This window comes from Cyprinus carpio, chromosome B7 (assembly GCF_018340385.1).
Source record: "Cyprinus carpio isolate SPL01 chromosome B7, ASM1834038v1, whole genome shotgun sequence".
Taxonomy (NCBI): domain Eukaryota; kingdom Metazoa; phylum Chordata; class Actinopteri; order Cypriniformes; family Cyprinidae; genus Cyprinus; species Cyprinus carpio.
The window spans coordinates 37,058,167-37,073,615 of NC_056603.1; the positions used below are offsets into that span (position 1 = coordinate 37,058,167).

The window sequence follows — 15,449 nt, forward strand, 5'->3', positions numbered from 1 at the left end:
TAAAAAACAAATGCAGGATAGCTGTATTAATGTCCAAATTATATTGCTCTCTTCCAACAATATTTCACTACACTGAAGAGTACACTTTTACAGTCAAATCAGTGCGAAAGTTCTATATGGTCTGTAGTCCTTTTACCATTTGGTTCACAAATAATACAATGGTTATCTATGTTTACAAACATTTAATTTGTAAATGCCTTGTAGTTATGACATGCCACACCTTTGTGATGATGGGAAAAAAACAACACATTATAGCATATTTACAAATTTAGTCTTTTCAATGCCTTATCTAGAAACAGACATACAGTACGAGGTGCTAGATGGTGGGATAACCTCTGTTTTTGCTAAAATACAAAAAAGAAATAATTTTATTCAACCTGCTAACAGTCTCGACATAAAATATTGCTTCACAACAAGTAATGACACCATTCAGTCTCTGCATTTAATGCACATGAGAGTACACCAATCTGTAACAGAACAAACAATACTGATACATAAGCCATTAATGTTAATAAGGCCTGCAGAGGTATCGAGAGGGAAAAAAGAAATGTCTGCAATGTTTACATTCAAGCTGTTAGGATAATACAATGTATCATTAATATGGATTCAATTCATGTTTAGACACTGCATCGTAAGAGGTTTTTGAAGTTTAAAAAAACACTCTACTTCTACTTAATACTGCGTTTTTAGATTCCTTTAAACATATTATATGTATTTTTACTCTTGAATTTGTTTAAAATGATTTCTTTATTTTTATAATTACAAAAGCTGCGTCCAAATCTATCTGTGGTTTAGTATTTTAACTCAAATCAAAGGTTCTACCGTCAACTGATCCGGTTTGGAAAACACAAAATGAAATACCAATCGAAATTATTTGTGGCAGAGAAACTGAACAAGTTGTCTGTGGCAAAAGAATAATCCACCGAAACAGAACCAACATATCCTCACAAGAGGAAACAATCACATGCACAGTCTACAGTATGATGATACACAAACAGATACTTAATCCTAGCACTGTACTCATGTCAAAGCGATACAAAACATCCATGTACAGATAACTTTACAAATTCTACAGCATTGTTTAGCTAACGCAACACCATCTGTTTGCAATCTGCAAACAAAAATACTTCATTGTTGTTCTCTGTTGCCTGGCAGTAAAATGTAACTGTTAATCTTTGAACTACTGTAAATTTACTCTCAGAACTGCTTGCAAACTATTGCGTCATTGTTAGAGCCGAGTCAAAATGCACTAGAGAAAAAGAATGGCTAATATATATATTTTTTTCTGTGCGTGTAGTTCATTGCCTACAACTTAACATAGCAGTTTGCACTAATGACAGATTACAACAAACTGTATAAATTATTTAGGCTATTCATGCATACATATACCCTGTTACATCATGGGTTAGGTGATGGGGGTTATACATTACGAATACATACAATCACTACTGTATATAGTCCAGATGGCCATACAGTGTTCCATAGCTAACATGGAAGCATGAGGTGGAGACACTGGAAGAAAGGCAGTTAATTTAAAAGTTACAAGGCCAAATAATTAGAAACTAAAAATAAACAAAACCAATGCAATGAACATCTAGTTGTGGTCAACTGCACGAAGACCAAAAAGCAGATCCAGGTTGTTAACATCTTGCGTACCAATTTGTGCCATTCTGGAAAAGCTGTCACTGATAGATGCATTACTGCATTCTCCTCGTTTTAGATAAAATGAATGTTAGATACAATGCAGAAATCAACCTTCAGCTTTTACTTTGTCTAAAACACCAGTCTTAAGCACATGGTGTATGGATAATGAGTTGCACATGAGACAAAATAGTTCATTTTTACAAGCTTATTTTTGAGTAGCAACCACTTTTGTGTGCGGTTCTGTTCATCAATGTGGTTGGTACTTAAATGAGGCAAGTTTCTGTCTGTGGTGTAGACGCAATGTTGCCAAAATCTACCCAGCGGTACATCAAGACTTTTACAAGCTGACACATTATGTAGTTCCTTACCAGTCCAACAAGTACTGCAATGCTTGTGGGATATGTAAAACGGACGATTTCACTAAATATACGCAAGTAAATCACAATGTTGCTATTGCGTGCAAAGTGTACTTTCGCTTAGTAAGAAGCAACAGCAGACAATAACTACTCTATGCATGAGGACGCAGGATAGCCCCCTCCTTCTGCAGTGTGTTGAACTGTATGTTCTTGAAGGGCCCCAAGCTCTCCAAAACACTCTCCACACCAGACACACTTGAACTGGGCTTCACGGGAGTGGACAATGCCATGTTTGGCCAAGTGTTCGCGCTGTTTGAATCCCTTGTCACAGGTGGGACACTTGAAGGGTTTCTCTCCTGTATGGACTCTTCGATGTCTCTGCAACTCGGAAGAATATTTAAAGCGCCTCTCGCAGTCTGCGCATTTCATCGGCTTCTCCCGAGCAGGGTCGCATCGGTGCTGCACAAAATCAGACGAGGACTGGAAGCGGCGGCCGCAGAGTGAGCACTTCAGTGGCTTTTCGGTGCAATGGGAGTTCTGGTGCCTCTGTAACGTTGACGACTTTTTGTAGCCCTTCCCACACACGTCACACTTGTACGGCTTCTCCACAGCGTTCGATCCAGAGTTTGATTCTGTACACTTGTGCCTTAGAAGTTCCCCGGATTGTCTGAAGCCCTTTTGGCAAGCGGCACATTTAAACAGACTCTCGATACCGTGGACATGCTGGTGGTACAGCAGGTGGGAAGGTTGCAGGAAACCTTTGTCACACTGATTGCACTTGAAAGGGCGATCTGCTGGGTTTTTGTGCGTACGACGGTGGCGAACAAGTGCGTATTGCTGCTTGAAGCTCATCTGACACTCCTCACACTGGAAAGGCCGCTCTTCGGAGTGGGTGCGCTCGTGCTGCCTCAGGTCCGAGGGCCGTTTGAAGCTTTTCCCACATGCTGCGCAGCGGAAGGGACGCTCTCCAGCTGGCTGGCACTGGTGGTGCAGCAGTTCAGATGACTCCTTGAAATGAAGCTCGCACAGGTTGCACTTGAAAAGGTGCTCGCCAGAGTGAGCGTACATGTGCCGTACCAGGTGCTGCCTGTGCTTGAAGGTCTTCTCGCAAACGGCACATTTATATGGGCGATCGGCACTGTGAGTGCGCTGGTGGTGCGCCAGATGAGAAGCTTGACTAAAGGTCTTATCACAAGTATCGCACTTGTAGGGTTTCTCGCCTGTGTGCACTCTTTCATGACGTGAGAGTTCAGAAAGGTGGCGAAATGCCTTATTGCACACCGAGCACTTATATGGACGGTCGGAGCCCTGGAAAGCTGTAGTGGAAGAGGAACCCATGGCTGCCCCATCACTGGATGTCTCAGCAGTAGAGGGCTGCTGAGGGTTAGAAGAGGAGGAGTCTGGGCGGTACGTTTTTTCACAAATAGAGCACTTCATTGGATTGTTTCCAGTGGTGTGCTCATTATGATGTTGTGCCAAAGACGTGAGAAGGGAGAATCCCATTTTGCATACACCACACACAAATGGCTTCTGCTCAACCTGAACACACTGATGCTCTAGAAGATCCGTTGCTTGGTTGAAGATCTTCATGCACTGAGTGCACTGGAACGAACGGTCCTGGTTTACCATGCACTGGTGCTCATGGGGATTGGCCAAGTGTGAAATATCATGGCCACACGCACCACATTTGTGGCCACCTTCACTTCCCACCTGCAGCTGAGGCTGCTGAGCTGGCAACGGGTGCTGCTGTGCATGCTGGCTGTGCTGAGGCTGCTGTAAAGCAGGGTCTGCCTGTAGGACAATACCATATGCAGCACTGCCCAAAGCATTCTCTGCCCCTTTGTAGAAGGGGTGCCCAACAGGAGGAGGGGCCACTGCATGTTGCTGTTGCCATGCTTCTGTCATTGTTCCACTGTACATGTATGAATTCAGATTTCAGGGATCAGCAATTTTGGACCTGATTGCACAAAAATGTTCCAACAAGTGACAGTCAGTTCATTAGAAAGGTAACAAAGGATACTAAAATTGTCTTGTGGAGAGGTTCAAGATTTTTGGGTAAGCTTGCTCATGGTGTGAGCGGGGGGCATCTGAAATTTTCTCTAGTAAACTACAAAGAATTGTCTCCAAATGCATACCTGCAATAAGAAAAACAGTGAGTTATTACACAAAGCAAATAGTTTACACAATAATTACTCAGGGCTCCCATATCTTTTGGAAAAAAAAAAAGATGCATTTTTCCAATTACTGACTTTATAAATCATATTACAAGTACTATTACATTGCATCAATGGTTCTCAGCTCAGCCAAGAGGGACACAAGATCAATTCAAAATAAATTATTTTACAAAAATAATAATGAAAACTAATTTTAATTAAATTAATGTCACTGAAGACATACAAGTAAACTGACTTTTTTATATATATTTAAGAATAGTTACTGAAAGAATAGAAGCTGAAATTTCACAAAACTAAATTAATTGTGCAGAAGAGAGGTCAAAAAGGTTTAGAACCACTGCATTATTTAGATCTCACTGAGGAAAAAAGCTCATTCTAGCTGATAAAATTATAAGCCAAGATCAACTAGAAAAAAATATATTTTCCATGGCATTTCGCAATCATCATAATTAACATGATATCTTGTGGGAACCCTGAGTTTTGTTAATAACGATTATGGAATAAACTCACAAGGAAAGACACCCTAGTGATAAACAAGCTACTACACCAATCACATGCATATCACTGTTATGGTCCAATGTGTAACTGAATCCAAATCGATTATGGAATAAACTCACAAGGAAAGACACCCTAGTGATAATATATATATATATATATACACTTGACAAGAACAGCATTATATATATATATATATATATATATATATGTGTATGTGTATGTGTGTGTGTGTGTGTGTGTGTGTGTGTGAAATACAATATTAATACAACACAAATAATCATGCCATGCAATGCACACACTAACAATCTAAAAACGAAGTGTAAAGCCGTCTGCCTGCTAACGTTAGCCGGGAAAAAAATGGAGAAATCTGGAATTTCCTTTGATAATCTTAATTCTTTGACTGATGCAGGAAATAAGCCATGCTTCGTATATTAGAAATCCATATGCAAAGCCATAGCGTAAGGCCTAGCATAAAACGGTTTCATTGCTTTATACTCAGTTTGTATGCAAGAAAACTTCAGCTAGCTTTTGACCGATGCACACTTGCAGTCAGGGCTAGCCAGCGCTGCTAATGCTCTTCTCTAACGTCCTTAACGTTTCAATCTGCCCGTCTGCAATCGCTACATTTTATATGACTCACAAAACACAGATGCAATGGAATCATTATCTGCAAAATGCATAACGCGTCTGCAAAACTGCATGCAAATGATACGCAAAGCCCCATGCAAATGTGTTTACCAGTACGCTAAACTGTAGCTACTGCGTTAAAAGGGGCAGCAGACGCCGCCACCTCACTGGCTTTAACCTACTTTGCGTCGCGTTTTTCCTTCGATGCCTTGTTTTCCCGAAGATCCACGCTTTGAATAAATATATACAGGACGTTTTAAGGCAGGGAGAAAAAAAAAATCGGGCGCTTCCCCGCCAGTGGGTGCAGAAGGCCCAAATAAACGTGACGCATCGGACCTCTTCGACCAGCCCCTCGAACAAGGCGGACACCCCGATGATATGGGCGGAATCAAGGCGATGGAAAATCACGGATTTTACTACATATTAAACCAAAAAACACGGTTGCTATAGTTAACCCATGGTAACCAAAAATTAACCATGGTTTTGCTACACTAACCATAGTTTAACCGTGGCATTTAAGTAAAACTATGCTTATACAAATGGTAATCAATAAAAAACATGGTTACTACACTTTTACTACAATAAAATCATGGCTAATTTTCGTCTACAGTATTGTTTGACTCCAGTAACCGAATACATAGCCTATTCTCTGTGTGCAAATCCTAAAGGAATTAGTGGATTATTCAAAATAATGTAGAAAATCCATCATGTATGTATGTATTTTAAAATGTCATTTATTATTGTTAAAACCGACGTTATATTCTTGGTGTTTAATTAGGACATTGATTATTTGTTCCCCTACAGTTTGTGGTGTTAGTGAAAAATAGATTTTAAATCAGTCCATACAGAATTTACAGAAAGACAACAGTCTTACCAAGAATGTAACCAAATATTCAAGATTTAGGGGTATTTAGGGGGATTTATTATATATATAAGAATAATATTAAAATGATTCATTATATTAAATGGCGTTATGCCCTGAATATAATGAGTCCTTTTAAATTCACAAGTCAGTCCACTGCCCCTGGGATGCAAACACAGCTACATCTATACTTTAACAAAGAGAGCTTGAAATCTCCACAAGTTTTGGTCAAACTTATGTCAGAAATAAAAATTTGTCAACAGCGGTATCATGAATACCACATCAAAAAGTGACAAATCTTTTTTTTAGGTCAGTTCAGTCCTACAGCCACCAATTTTGGTCATACTTATGTCAGAGTTAAGTGTTTGTTTTTCATAATTTCTTCTCTCATCATGTATGTATGAGTGGCTCATCTCTTCGTAATGTCTTTTTGCCAGGGCTTCTTTATTTGCTGATTACCAAATCCACATCTGATATTAAAATGGAACACTGTTTTTGTGTGTGTGTGAATGTTTTCGTTGATAACCATAAGTCACAACATAACCTCAAACATTTTATTAATTTTCCACATAACTTGGAAACAATCTCATAAATCATTGCGTAAGAAAGTGCATGCTTAGGCATGCAATGATCTCACAACATGATATCACTGGATGAGTAGTATAAAATATACAATAGCAGTTTATCATTCATTAATTTAGATAATGTCAGGTCCCACTGAGAAACATAAGCTGGTATTTTTACACTGCTTTCAGTCCCAATTGTTTTCTAAGTTGCTGGACAGAGAGACAGGCAGAAAATCACACAGAGTAACAGCAGAAGAGAACAGGCTAACAAACATGCTGTAAAAATCTCCACAGGCTTAGGCTCAGTTCTTAAGCCAACTTGATTTGTTCAAAGGTGGGGTGGGAGAGAGACAAACCATTTCACGTGACCTCTGTATGAGCGGTCAACAGTACATAACCTGCTCGCTGGGATGGTTTCTCAATTAAAAAAGGCACTCAGCATATCAATGATATCTTGCAAACTTGTTAAAATATGTTAACTGTTCAGTAATATAGAATAATATATAATGAAAGCAGTGGTCATTAGGTAACAGTCTCAAACTTTATCGAGTATGAGCCGGGAATACTCAGCCACTGCTGCACCTCTGTTGTACTTTCATGTCCCATAGCAGATGTGACATCACAGAAGGTTCTTTAGTAGTGAGTTTGGCATAGCAGTGTTTCAATAGTGAATGTGTTTTCGGTGATTCAAAATGAACTACACAACTGGATTGTGCTGAAATTCTGTGAGGCGGGATTCATAAGTGTGGAAAGAATTCTGCAGGCTTATCTGATTCAAATGGCATAAGTTTAACGGGAATGCACTATATGATGAAGCCCTTTAAGATAGCTGTTACCACAGACTTATAAGTGTGTCAGATCTAGGTATGTAGATGAGAGGGTTGATTTCTATGGATGACGTAATGAGCGTCTGCAGCGATCATATAGGGCTGTACCCTGGCATACAGTGAGAGGGGGGAGGGCGTGTAGTCTTAGTTATATATAAGTGTGAATCACATCTTACATCAACTATATCATAGTACATAAAACCACAAGACCATCTTTGCACATTAAACTTCAGAGTCTTGTTACTCAATAATGGCCTTGTGTGCATTTGAAAAGAAAATAAATAAGTGTGAAATAATCTTTTATAACTGTTAAATATGTGGTAAAACATATCAGACGAGCTGTATATTAAAAAACCTAAATGTGTGTAATACTTCCTTTCTACAGAATATTGTAAATGGACCTTTTTTTATGAATGGAGGAAAAAGTAAGCAAAGTTATCTAATGGATTCTAATGGAATTATATAATAAATTTGACCATAAAAGAATTTTACAATTTACATGGACTTGCCCAACTTACACCGACATTTACTACTGTAATTTTTGGGTTCCTTATATTAAGAAGTGGTGCTAAGTGTGCATTGTGTGCATATCTTACTCTTGATGATGATCAATGCTGTTATTGACATTCTATAGGCCATATGATTAAATAAAGAAATGAATGAACAAAATGGCTACACCAATGTTGAGTAATATCACCATGACCACCAGGACAGAGCTGGAGCCCTGCAGAAAGAGAGTAAAATATCTTATTAAAAACACTGCATTGCAAATTTTAACATATTTAAACCATTAAAAAGTATTATATTAATATGTCTTTATTCCACTAAATGTAACATTTAGCAAGATCAGTTTACAGATCCTTATTAGATACCATTTGCTCCTTCCTAATGTTTCCAAGTGCAATATACATAATGTAGCATTTTACACAGCAAATAGATCCAAAAGGTGACACTAAGAACATCCACTTTTTTAGCTGCCTGGGTTCCAGAAGTATTTTTCTATTCATTTTCTCAGTAGGGATTGAAAAAGCTTTAATACAGAGGTCTAAGCCTAAGAAACCAACCAGCTCTGAGATCTGGTTCACCACAATAGTAAATTAAGGAAAAAAGTCTTTAATTATTTTATTAAGATCTACATGAACTACACATTCCATGAACCAATACAAATGATGGAATCTAATCAGAAACAGTATAGATACAGTATAAATACCAAAATATTACATTATTGTTAAAAACTCCATTAGTAGCTCAATAGTCAGACTGAATAATTGAGTCAATTGCAATGCTTTATGGGAATGAGCGGTCACTTCTGATTGTATTTGTAGAAATTATATTTCCATTGTAATTGTAGCTTCTCTGATTGGTGGAGCTCTCTTCTGAATTATGGGTAGTGTAGTTCTACACCCAGAACTGAGCTACTGTATTAAACACAATTTGAATCACATTGCCTTGTGGCTTCTAATCATCATTTAAGCACCTCAGAGCTCATGGTAGGTTTGTCTCGAAAGGTTTAAACTCTGTCATTAGAAATCAGTTTCTCTATTTGGAATGTGATTTTACTAACAGAACCAAAATACGTGACCCTGGACCGCAAAACCAGTCTTAAGTCACATGGGTGTATTTGTAGCAATAGCCAATAATACACTGTATGGGTCAGTAGATTTTTTTATGGAATTTTATGGAATATGAATGGTTTTGTGATCCAGGGTCACATATGATGCTCTATTAAACTATAGCATTAGGCATACAGAACATTGTCACCTTTCATTCACAAAGGCCATCACGCTATTTACTTACTGAGTTTGTCTTCATCAGGTTCAGATGCTCTCCTTCTTGTTCCAGTGGTTCTGGAGAAGACGTTAAAGGGGGTGAAAGAGTAATATCCCTGTGCAAAGGCCATTCCTCCACATCAACCCCAACATTCAAGGTGTCAAGCATCTGCACAGAGTCCATGGACCCCTCCCTGGCTGCAAGACCCCATTCTTTGCCTTCATGGTTTCGCTGACGTAGTCTCTGCAAATTGTGCCCTTGGAGACCCGAGCATTTCATGCCAGAGCCAAAGTTCTGATGGGAAACGGAGTCTAGGGGCTGGAACCTCATTTCAACCCGATAATCATTTTCCCCTTCTTTCTCCTGTAGATGTGAATTGGAAGAGATCCACTGGGAATTGTTTTCAACAGTCCATTCCAGAGTGGAGTTGTTGGCTCCACTGTCTGATAGCTGGTATGCATTCAAGCTAGGCTCACCAATTGAATGATTGGTAAAGGACTTTCTTGGCTTGTGGTTGGAGTGGACATGCTCATGTTGTTTTTGATAGAAGGAAACATGCTCTTGGGGTTTATAATGGTAAGAAACGTGTGGTTTTTCATGTGCAGAAATAAACTCCTTTGGTTTGTTATTGGAGGAAGCATGCTCATTGGTCTTGTGATTGGACAAATTATGACCCGCTGACTTGTGATTGGAATATATGTGCACCTGTGGTTTGAACTTGGAAGAGTCGCAATCAGCAGATTTGTGATTGGATGGTTTATGCTCCCGTTCTCTTTCCCTGGAAATTGTATGTTCCCTGGTTTTTTGATTTAAGGAAACATGCTTCCAGGGCTTTTGATTGGAGGACATTTGATCCCACACCTTCTCAGGGGCCATATGCTCAATGGGCTTGTGATTAGAGGAGCCGTTCTCCCATGGGTGGTGAGTTAAGGAATTCTCATGTCCATTAACGTGACCGATCTCCTCTTCCAGCAAGGATGGAGTTGTGGAGCGACTACTCTCCCCTTTGCTTCCTCTTCTGTGAGGACACATCTCAGCAGTCCAACTGTTGGCCCCAGTTCTCATGCTGTCCACGCCTCTACCTTCTATTAGAACCTGAATCTCGGCCCCTCCTTGTTCATCCACAGCGCTCTGCCGCATGAAACAAGCATTCCTAGTGCGATGAGTAGGTGGGCTGCAGGGAGGTGAGGGGGGGCTGCTTAGAACTGGGCTCAGGTCAGGTGTCTGGGATGGGGGTGTTGTGTCTGGTGTACAGAGCTCAGGGCTGTCTGAACCAGTCGAGACCACCTCCAGGTCTTTCTCTTTCCTGTCCTGATGCTTTGGTCTCTGGCACTCCAGTCCTAGTAAACGGAAATATGAAGACATGGTCACATTAAGTGATGAATTCTAAAATACCATCATAATCAAAAAAGATAGAATTAGACTTGGTCATTACTGATGTTGGGCAAACATTACATGGAATAAGTTTAGTACACAACAGTTCCATTCTTATATGCAGTACAGATACTGAATAATGCTTTATGGGGAAATAAGTTACATAATTTCATCTGAAATGGATTGTGGGTGTTCTTTTTTTTTCACTGACCATTCCCATAGTGATGGAAAGAGGGGGAAAGTTCTTTGGCTATAGCCCTGGCCAGACGGCACTCCTCCAGGGCTCTCCGTGCGACTCCCTCTGCAGCCTCTGCCTTTCCTCTAGCATGGCTCATCCTGAAGAAAATAAGAAAGAATGCTTCTCCTTTGATATTGATCATACTTTCCTCCAATTTTTACCCATAAGTAAGCTGGTATTTGGTTTTATTTAGTTGTGTCTTGCTCAAATGGTCATCTGTGTAACACTTTATAGATAATCCCTATTGTGATAAGAATTGCGTTCTTATGTGAGACATCATTACATCTTACCTGGACAATGCAATCTCAGCCTTCTGCTTGGCTATGTCTGCAGCTTTCTCGGCAGCTTCCAAAGCACGATCAACTTTTTCACGGATTTTGCTGGTACGGAGCGGTATTAGGTTTTTCCGCTTTCCACTCACCAGAACATTCTGCTTGTATTTTCCCTCTTCCTTGGTTCCATCTGGAAAAGTGGTGCAGCCATAGCCATGCCGCTTGTTTCCAAACCACTCACCTTCATAGTGAAGTCCATCGGAGCGATGACTTACACCCCACCCTGATCGCATGTCATTCCTCCATTCACCAGCATATGTTTCGGTGACAGTGGCATCCACGCTGCCTCCTGCCTCCGTTTCACCTAAGCTGACGTTGGAGTTGATGTCTGAGGCGGCTGAGCTGACTGTGCTCATACCTGCCTCGCTGCAGAAGGAACTCTGCTTGCTTAACTGGCTGGCCAGAGAGCTCTTGGACTCAGACCGCCGTAGCTTCAAACCACTCAATATGGACTGTCGGAAGCGGCCTTTCCTCTTCCTGTGCTTGTCTGCTTCACTGTGAGCACAAAGTACAAAGCCACTACGCCCCACTGGGCTGCCAGATACCCCACTGATACCAGAGCCATCTTCTGGAGTGGGAGCCCCTTCACTTTGATCAGATCGTAGGGAGTTTATGGAGGTGCACATAGGGGAGAAGATGATGGCTGCCATGCCATAAGGCACACTCTGTCGCACTCCATAGCCATGACGCATACCGCTCAACCACTGACCCTGGTATGTGCCTGTGAGAGGAAGTTCATATCATTATTCAGATGACTTGTACAATAGGGGTAAAATGCCCTTTTGATTTAATATTTTTCCAAAACACTAAATGACAACAAATATATAGCACTATATTTTCCTAAACACCTATTTGCATCTCAAAATCTTCCAGATTTATGAGGTCATTGTGCACACTGACAAAAAGCTCATTTGAGGTAATTAAAAAATCTATAAATCTATAGTTTCTCCAGTAACTGTTAAAAAGTGCTGCTGTAAAAAGTCCCACCATGGTCAAATGGGCCACAACCACAAAAGGAATGGATAATGGAAATTCATTTTGTGTCATTATTTTTTATTATTATAGCTCAAATTTAAACACTGTGCATTTAGTAAAAGCAGAAAGAAAAAAAATAACAAGGAAGGTTTATTATTAAATGTCAAAAGTGACAGAAATGGTTTATTATTAAATGTCAAAAGTGACAGAAATGTTTTTTTTTTACATTTATTATTATTATTATTTTTTTTTTTTACGTTTTTACTCTGCTGAACAATAGTTACTAATTCTAAAGTCGCCACTTTAAATAAAAATAACAACTAGTAAGTAAATGCATGTCCATGAGTATAACTATATACACATTTCTATTTCAAGTGACTTATGTTATTTGTTTAGACATTACATGATTTTCTAAAGTAATTTGGAACGTTCGAAAAAAGGTGCGATCAAAAAAGGTGGTCGAATAAATGCGAAGCTTTGTGTTGGTACAGTGACAGTCTGAATTGTAACAAATGCTGCGTAACGATAGTAACTGTCCAGGGTGCTGAAACGTTTGACACGCTTTATCTCGCTATTGTTGGGTATTTCGGCAAAAGTCCCGTTTAATCAACGAGCGAAATGGTTAACTACTGAATACCTGTCCATCGTTTTCTGTTTTGGATTTAACCAACCCGATCTAAAAGGGGACGTCTGTCGTGTGATGCGAACATGAGCGTTTATTTCTGTTTCCCAAATAATCCGTTCTAGTGTACAAGGACATGAATCATACCCAAATCCCACTATTTTCCGCATTAATCTCCGTAACACGTCAGGAAGCGGATTACACAAGAATGTGAAACAGCCAATCAGAGAGCACAGCGAAGAGTCTATAGTGGCATGATGACCTGCTGTCGGTCGGTTTCCATGGTAATTTACTGTACAGAGGCGTCTGTGCTTCAGATACGCGTGGTAAATTAGTTAATATGGTGAAATTTTATGCTTTAAAACACATGCTGTAGAGCACGTTTTAATTATTATGTTGCTATTATTTTCTGTAGAGTCTAAAATGTTTCATAACTTCTCTGAAGCAAAGCAGTCTCCCTATTAGACTACAATGTTATATAAGTAGAAGCAGAGCTTTCTTTTAAAACACTTTCTATTTTCCATTTCTGTTATTTAATACACTAATTCCTGTTTTCTCCTCCAACATGCAAGTGCTGTTTCTTGTCAATTTACATATAAGTTGCTACTTAAAAAGATGAGTGGTTTTCCACTGGTTTTGCTTCAGGCATCTGCCAATTTAAACTAGTATATATCAAATGACAGATGAATTTGTGCCAAAATACTATAGACTTGATTGGAAGCACAGGCTTTGGCGTTAACAGAACAACTTCCCTAAGAAACGGGAAGCATTTTAAAAGCAGATAGGCCTATTCATTTAACATGGTTAATGATTTAACATTCGTTCTTTCCAGCTACCAGAACACAGCAAATACTTTTAGAATCTGACCTCCATCCGAATAGGTCTCTGAGCCGTATCCATCCTGTAAGCCGTTGCTCCAGGTGCCTTCATAACGGGAACCGCTGCTAGTGCTTTCCAACTTGCCGTACCTGCCTTTGAACCCTTGTGTCCATTCCCCCTTGTACTCCCACCTCCCTTTGCTCTCCACGCCAATGCCATGCCTCTTGCCCTGCGCCCAGGTTCCTTTGTAACTGTTCCCACTAGGCCAAGTGTAAACTCCAAGAACTTCGAATCCATGGCTCCAGGCCCCTGCATACTCCCCCTGTCCCTGGGGACCCGTGCAGACCCCTTGGCCATGGGCCTTGCCCTGTTCCCACCCTCCACAGTACGAGCCCCCATCATCAAAGTCAAACCTGCCTCCAGTGGACATGCATGAAACAGGTTTTGGCAAATCTTTAGAATGTCAAGTGGAAAAATTGCAATTGGTGAGCAAAAAAGGAAGACCACGATCAACTATACAGGAAGTGTTACAGCAATATTCCTCCCGTCCTTCAAGTAGATTTTGAAAGTATAGAAAAAAACAGTGCTTTTAAGTCCAGACGATTTAAAGGGGTGAAGAAGAATCTACCAGGCTACCGTCCTGGTGTTATAGCTCCTGCCTGTGTGTGCATGGCCTTTGGTAATGAATGTCTTTATTGTGCATGCTACTTCCAACAGGCATACAGATGGTGAGCTTCTCCCTTCCTCTCTGCACGGTCCCAACAGGCTGAGGCACACAGCAGCGTTCCGCGTTTCTTGCGTGGAGATCAGCAGGCAAACAAGGCCTAGTTTTTTCCACAGCCAAAGAGATCCACTCAGCAGCAGCATTGATATACTCAATCAGACATTACACGGCCCCCAAACATACCGCTCCGGCTCACAAAAATGCAAAAATGTGGGAGAGCATCCATAGCCTCAAAGCACGGATGGTGTTTAGCCCTCCCTCTAGATCATGTTTTCCAAATAAAATAACAGCATTTCCTCGCTTATGTGTTAAATGAGATCAATCTAGCACAGCATTTTTCCTAATGCTACTCCCTCTCGCTCTCTCTTTTCCCTTTTGCGCTCCTGCTGTGGTGTAGAGGTGAAGCTTCTTTCCTGGAAGACTGGTTAAAAGCATCAAAAATCAGTTTAGTCCTGCTCTTTGGTCCTTTCCTCCTTCATGTTTACGTGCATATTTAAAGGTGGGTATCCATGATGGTCTGAAGCCATATGATGCTGAGTGTCTCTAGAATATGCTCATTACAGGACTGTTCCACCCCAACCCATTCCCCTCCCCCACTCATGCTCTCCTTGTTGTTCTTAAAGGGATAGAAGCTAAGAAAGTCATATGCATACAGTGGCTTCCCTAATTACCCATTTCCCTTACGATACCCTCTAATTATATCTGCATAACAGCATCATGTTATTTGTTTCTCAGGGCTTCAAGAAACATTAGATAAGAAATGCAAATATAGTATAGATTTCCCTAATTACCCATAATGCAATAACCAAGTGAAATGCTAGTGAACCTGAAAAGCACAGAATCAAGTTAAAGTGAACCTTTAGAGTACTATTTTAATATATATATATATATATATATATATATTACATTATATATATATATATAATAACACATATTACTATAAAAAGCGGGAATGCGGGATGAACTGCTAATAGCTGACATGCACATTTTTTTAAGTGCATATTACCATATTATGACTTAGACCTTATTTACAGGTATTGA

At 40.1% G+C, this 15,449-nt stretch overlaps 2 protein-coding genes across 2 annotated transcripts; both read right to left on the reverse strand.

Annotated features, from left to right (window-relative positions):
• Nucleotides 1–428: 428 nt before the first annotated feature.
• LOC109082998 (zinc finger protein 319) lies at nt 429–5,746 on the reverse strand. The gene is made up of 2 exons (XM_042728509.1): nt 5,482–5,746; nt 429–4,135 (listed from the first exon to the last, which is right to left on the reverse strand). Exon 2 carries the CDS (start codon nt 3,918–3,920, stop codon nt 2,148–2,150), a length of 1,773 nt encoding a protein of 590 aa, XP_042584443.1. The 5' UTR covers nt 3,921–4,135; nt 5,482–5,746; the 3' UTR covers nt 429–2,147.
• Nucleotides 5,747–6,701: 955 nt separating this feature from the next.
• On the reverse strand, nt 6,702–14,989 carry jph3a (junctophilin 3a). Its single transcript, XM_042728508.1, has 5 exons — nt 13,733–14,989; nt 11,227–11,989; nt 10,910–11,034; nt 9,352–10,664; nt 6,702–8,278 (listed from the first exon to the last, which is right to left on the reverse strand). The coding sequence occupies exons 1-5, from the start codon at nt 14,112–14,114 to the stop codon at nt 8,198–8,200; spliced, it is 2,664 nt and encodes an 887-aa protein (XP_042584442.1). The 5' UTR covers nt 14,115–14,989; the 3' UTR covers nt 6,702–8,197.
• Between the last annotated feature and the right edge of the window lie 460 nt (nt 14,990–15,449).